At 49.1% G+C, this 5,640-nt stretch overlaps 1 protein-coding gene across 1 annotated transcript; it reads left to right on the top strand.

The window, feature by feature from the left end:
- Positions 1 to 213: 213 nt before the first annotated feature.
- LOC120040582 (proline-rich extensin-like protein EPR1) lies at positions 214 to 5,225 on the top strand (the record flags this gene model as incomplete). Its single annotated transcript, XM_038985675.1, has 2 exons — positions 214 to 2,396; positions 5,218 to 5,225. Coding segments are annotated over 2 exons (2,191 nt in total), but the record flags the coding sequence as incomplete, so codon positions are not given.
- Between the last annotated feature and the right edge of the window lie 415 nt (positions 5,226 to 5,640).

The raw sequence follows: 5,640 nt of genomic DNA, 5'->3' as shown, positions 1-5,640 counted from the left end.
CGCTCGCTCTCTGTCTCGCTCGCTCGCTCTCTGTCTCGCTCGCTCTCTGTCTCTCTCGCTCTCTGTCTCTCTCGCTCTCTGTCTCTCTCGCTCTCTGTCTCGCTCGCTCTCTGTCTCGCTCGCTCTCTGTCTCTCTCGCTCTCTGTCTCTCTCGCTCTCTGTCTCCTCAATGGGCCTCTTTCAGACCCAGTGATTTGCTGTGACTGCTCCCAGGAGGAGGCTGTTCCCTGGAACTCCCTCTCCTCCCCCTGTCTGGGGCTTCCACACTGCAGCCCACTGGGACCTATTCTCCTCCCCCTGTCTGGGGCTTCCACACTGCAGCCCACTGGGACCTATTCTCCTCCCCCTGTCTGGGGCTTCCACACTGCAGCCCACTGGGACCTATTCTCCTCCCCTGTCTGGGGCTTCCACACTGCAGCCCACTGGGACCTATTCTCCTCCCCTGTCTGGGGCTTCCACACTGCAGCCCACTGGGACCTATTCTCCTCCCCCTGTCTGGGGCTTCCACACTGCAGCCCACTGGGACCTATTCTCCTCCCCCTGTCTGGGGCTTCCACACTGCAGCCCACTGGGACCTATTCTCCTCCCCCTGTCTGGGGCTTCCACACTGCAGCCCACTGGGACCTATTCTCCTCCCCCTGTCTTGGGCTTCCACACTGCAGCCCACTGGGACCTATTCTCCTCCCCTGTCTGGGGCTTCCACACTGCAGCCCACTGGGACCTATTCTCCTCCCCCTGTCTGGGGCTTCCACACTGCAGCCCACTGGGACCTATTCTCCTCCCCTGTCTGGGGCTTCCACACTGCAGCCCACTGGGACCTATTCTCCTCCCCCTGTCTGGGGCTTCCACACTGCAGCCCACTGGGACCTATTCTCCTCCCCCTGTCTGGGGCTTCCACACTGCAGCCCACTGGGACCTATTCTCCTCCCCCTGTCTGGGGCTTCCACACTGCAGCCCACTGGGACCTATTCTCCTCCCCCTGTCTTGGGCTTCCACACTGCAGCCCACTGGGACCTATTCTCCTCCCCTGTCTGGGGCTTCCACACTGCAGCCCACTGGGACCTATTCTCCTCCCCCTGTCTGGGGCTTCCACACTGCAGCCCACTGGGACCTATTCTCCTCCCCTGTCTGGGGCTTCCACACTGCAGCCCACTGGGACCTATTCTCCTCCCCCTGTCTGGGGCTTCCACACTGCAGCCCACTGGGACCTATTCTCCTCCCCCTGTCTGGGGCTTCCACACTGCAGCCCACTGGGACCTATTCTCCTCCCCCTGTCTGGGGCTTCCACACTGCAGCCCACTGGGACCTATTCTCCTCCCCCTGTCTGGGGCTTCCACACTGCAGCCCACTGGGACCTATTCTCCTCCCCCTGTCTGGGGCTTCCACACTGCAGCCCACTGGGACCTATTCTCCTCCCCCTGTCTTGGGCTTCCACACTGCAGCCCACTGGGACCTATTCTCCTCCCCTGTCTGGGGCTTCCACACTGCAGCCCACTGGGACCTATTCTCCTCCCCCTGTCTGGGGCTTCCACACTGCAGCCCACTGGGACCTATTCTCCTCCCCCTGTCTGGGGCTTCCACACTGCAGCCCACTGGGACCTATTCTCCTCCCCCTGTCTTGGGCTTCCACACTGCAGCCCACTGGGACCTATTCTCCTCCCCTGTCTGGGGCTTCCACACTGCAGCCCACTGGGACCTATTCTCCTCCCCTGTCTGGGGCTTCCACACTGCAGCCCACTGGGACCTATTCTCCTCCCCCTGTCTGGGGCTTCCACACTGCAGCCCTCTGGGACCTATTCTCCTCCCCCTGTCTGGGGCTTCCACACTGCAGCCCACTGGGACCTATTCTCCTCCCCTGTCTGGGGCTTCCACACTGCAGCCCACTGGGACCTATTCTCCTCCCCCTGTCTGGGGCTTCCACACTGCAGCCCACTGGGACCTATTCTCCTCCCCCTGTCTGGGGCTTCCACACTGCAGCCCACTGGGACCTATTCTCCTCCCCCTGTCTGGGGCTTCCACACTGCAGCCCACTGGGACCTATTCTCCTCCCCCTGTCTGGGGCTTCCACACTGCAGCCCACTGGGACCTATTCTCCTCCCCCTGTCTGGGGCTTCCACACTGCAGCCCACTGGGACCTATTCTCCTCCCCCTATCTGGGGCTTCCACACTGCAGCCCACTGGGACCTATTCTCCTCCCCCTGTCTGGGGCTTCCACACTGCAGCCCACTGGGACCTATTCTCCTCCCCCTGTCTGGGGCTTCCACACTGCAGCCCACTGGGACCTATTCTCCTCCCCCTATCTGGGGCTTCCACACTGCAGCCCACTGGGACCTATTCTCCTCCCCCTATCTGGGGCTTCCACACTGCAGCCCACTGGGACCTATTCTCCTCCCCCTGTCTGGGGCTTCCACACTGCAGCCCACTGGGACCTATTCTCCTCCCCCTGTCTGGGGCTTCCACACTGCAGCCCACTGGGACCTATTCTCCTCAGCCCTGCTATTATTACTATACAGGACATTATTACATAATGGACACTATCACTCCTCACCTCTGCTATTATTACTATACAGGACATTATTACATAATGGACACTATCACTCCTCACCTCTGCTATTATTACTGTACAGGACATTATTACATAATGGACACTATCACTCCTCACCTCTGCTATTATTACTGTACAGGACATTATTACATAATGGACACTATCACTCCTCACCTCTGCTATTATTACTATACAGGACATTATTACATAATGGACACTATCACTCCTCACCTCTGCTATTATTACTGTACAGGACATTATTACATAATGGACACTATCACTCCTCACCTCTGCTATTATTACTATACAGGACATTATTACATAATGGACACTATCACTCCTCACCTCTGCTATTATTACTGTACAGGACATTATTACATAATGGACACTATCACTCCTCACCTCTGCTATTATTACTGTACAGGACATTATTACATAATGGACACTATCACTCCTCACCTCTGCTATTATTACTGTACAGGACATTATTACATAATGGACACTATCACTCCTCACCTCTGCTATTATTACTATACAGGACATTATTACATAATGGACACTATCACTCCTCACCTCTGCTATTATTACTGTACAGGACATTATTACATAATGGACACTATCACTCCTCACCTCTGCTATTATTACTGTACAGGACATTATTACATAATGGACACTATCACTCCTCACCTCTGCTATTATTACTATACAGGACATTATTACATAATGGACACTATCACTCCTCACCTCTGCTATTATTACTATACAGGACATTATTACATAATGGACACTATCACTCCTCACCTCTGCTATTATTACTATACAGGACATTATTACATAATGGACACTATCACTCCTCACCTCTGCTATTATTACTATACAGGACATTATTACATAATGGACACTATCACTCCTCACCTCTGCTATTATTACTATACAGGACATTATTACATAATGGACACTATCACTCCTCACCTCTGCTATTATTACTATACAGGACATTATTACATAATGGACACTATCACTCCTCACCTCTGCTATTATTACTATACAGGACATTATTACATAATGGACACTATCACTCCTCACCTCTGCTATTATTACTATACAGGACACTATTACATAATGGACACTATCACTCCTCACCTCTGCTATTATTACTATACAGGACATTATTACATAATGGACACTATCACTCCTCACCTCTGCTATTATTACTATACAGGACATTATTACATAATGGACACTATCACTCCTCACCTCTGCTATTATTACTGTACAGGACATTATTACATAATGGACACTATCACTCCTCACCTCTGCTATTATTACTGTACAGGACATTATTACATAATGGACACTATCACTCCTCACCTCTGCTATTATTACTATACAGGACATTATTACATAATGGACACTATCACTCCTCACCTCTGCTATTATTACTATACAGGACATTATTACATAATGGACACTATCACTCCTCACCTCTGCTATTATTACTATACAGGACACTATTACATAATGGACCCTATCACTCCTCACCTCTGCTATTATTACTATACAGGACATTATTACATAATGGACACTATCACTCCTCACCTCTGCTATTATTACTATACAGGACATTATTACATAATGGACCCTATCACTCCTCACCTCTGCTATTATTACTATACAGGACACTATTACATAATGGACACTATCACTCCTCACCTCTGCTATTATTACTATACAGGACACTATTACATAGTAGACACTATCACTCCTCACCTCTGCTATTATTACTATACAGGACATTATTACATAATGGACACTATCACTCCTCACCTCTGCTATTATTACTATACAGGACATTATTACATAATGGACACTATCACTCCTCACCTCTGCTATTATTACTGTACAGGACATTATTACATAATGGACACTATCACTCCTCACCTCTGCTATTATTACTATACAGGACATTATTACATAATGGACCCTATCACTCCTCACCTCTGCTATTATTACTATACAGGACATTATTACATAATGGACCCTATCACTCCTCAGCCCTGCTATTATTACATAATGGACACTATCACTCCTCACCTCTGCTATTATTACTATACAGGACATTATTACATAATGGACCCTATCACTCCTCACCTCTGCTATTATTACTATACAGGACATTATTACATAATGGACACTATCACTCCTCACCTCTGCTATTATTACTATACAGGACACTATTACATAGTAGACACTATCACTCCTCACCTCTATTGGAACCTGATTGGATGGGTATAGTATCTGTCTCCTCAGGTACACACAGCATGTTGCTGTGCCTGTTTCCTGGTTAGCAGGAAGTCATTTCCATTCCAGTCAGGAACCTCTGGTCTTTTTACATCGTCTTGGCGTTGACGGACTGACTGACGTCTGGATCCTAATGGGGATTCCACTGTGCTGTCACACACAGAGAACTAACCTGGCTGTGGTTGTCAGTCACATCGTTGGCCCACTTGACCAATAAAAACCCTTCCATTGTGAGTCGAGATGGAGATTGACACTAAGTTGCACGTGTCGCTAGTAGCGCTGCTGTGGTCATGACATTTTGTCAACCGGTAACTGTCATTCAAGTGACAACAGTCTCACGGTTCGGTAATTGACCGTTAATTGTCTAACAGATAAATAAACCCCTTATTTATCTGTTAGACTCTATTATATGATGGGGTTCATTATGGTGGGGTTCATTATGGTGGGGTTCATTATGGTGGGGTTCATTATGGTGGGGTTCATTATGGTGGGGTTCATTATGGTGGGGTTCATTATGGTGGGGTTCATTATGATGGGGTTCATTATGATGGGGTTCATTATGATGGGGTTCATTATGGTGGGGTTCATTATGGTGGGGTTCATTATGGTGGGGTTCATTATGGTGGGGTTCATTATGGTGGGGTTCATTATGATGGGGGTTCATTATGATGGGGTTCATTATGATGGGGTTCATTATGATGGGGGTTCATTATGATGGGGTTCATTATGGTGGGGTTCATTATGGTGGGGTTCATTATGGTGGGGTTCATTATGGTGGGGTTCATTATGGTGGG

Source organism: Salvelinus namaycush, unplaced genomic scaffold (genome assembly GCF_016432855.1).
Source record: "Salvelinus namaycush isolate Seneca unplaced genomic scaffold, SaNama_1.0 Scaffold3644, whole genome shotgun sequence".
Classification (NCBI taxonomy): domain Eukaryota; kingdom Metazoa; phylum Chordata; class Actinopteri; order Salmoniformes; family Salmonidae; genus Salvelinus; species Salvelinus namaycush.
Note: the sequence above shows the minus strand (reverse complement) of the source record. Positions and strands in the feature narration are given on the sequence as shown.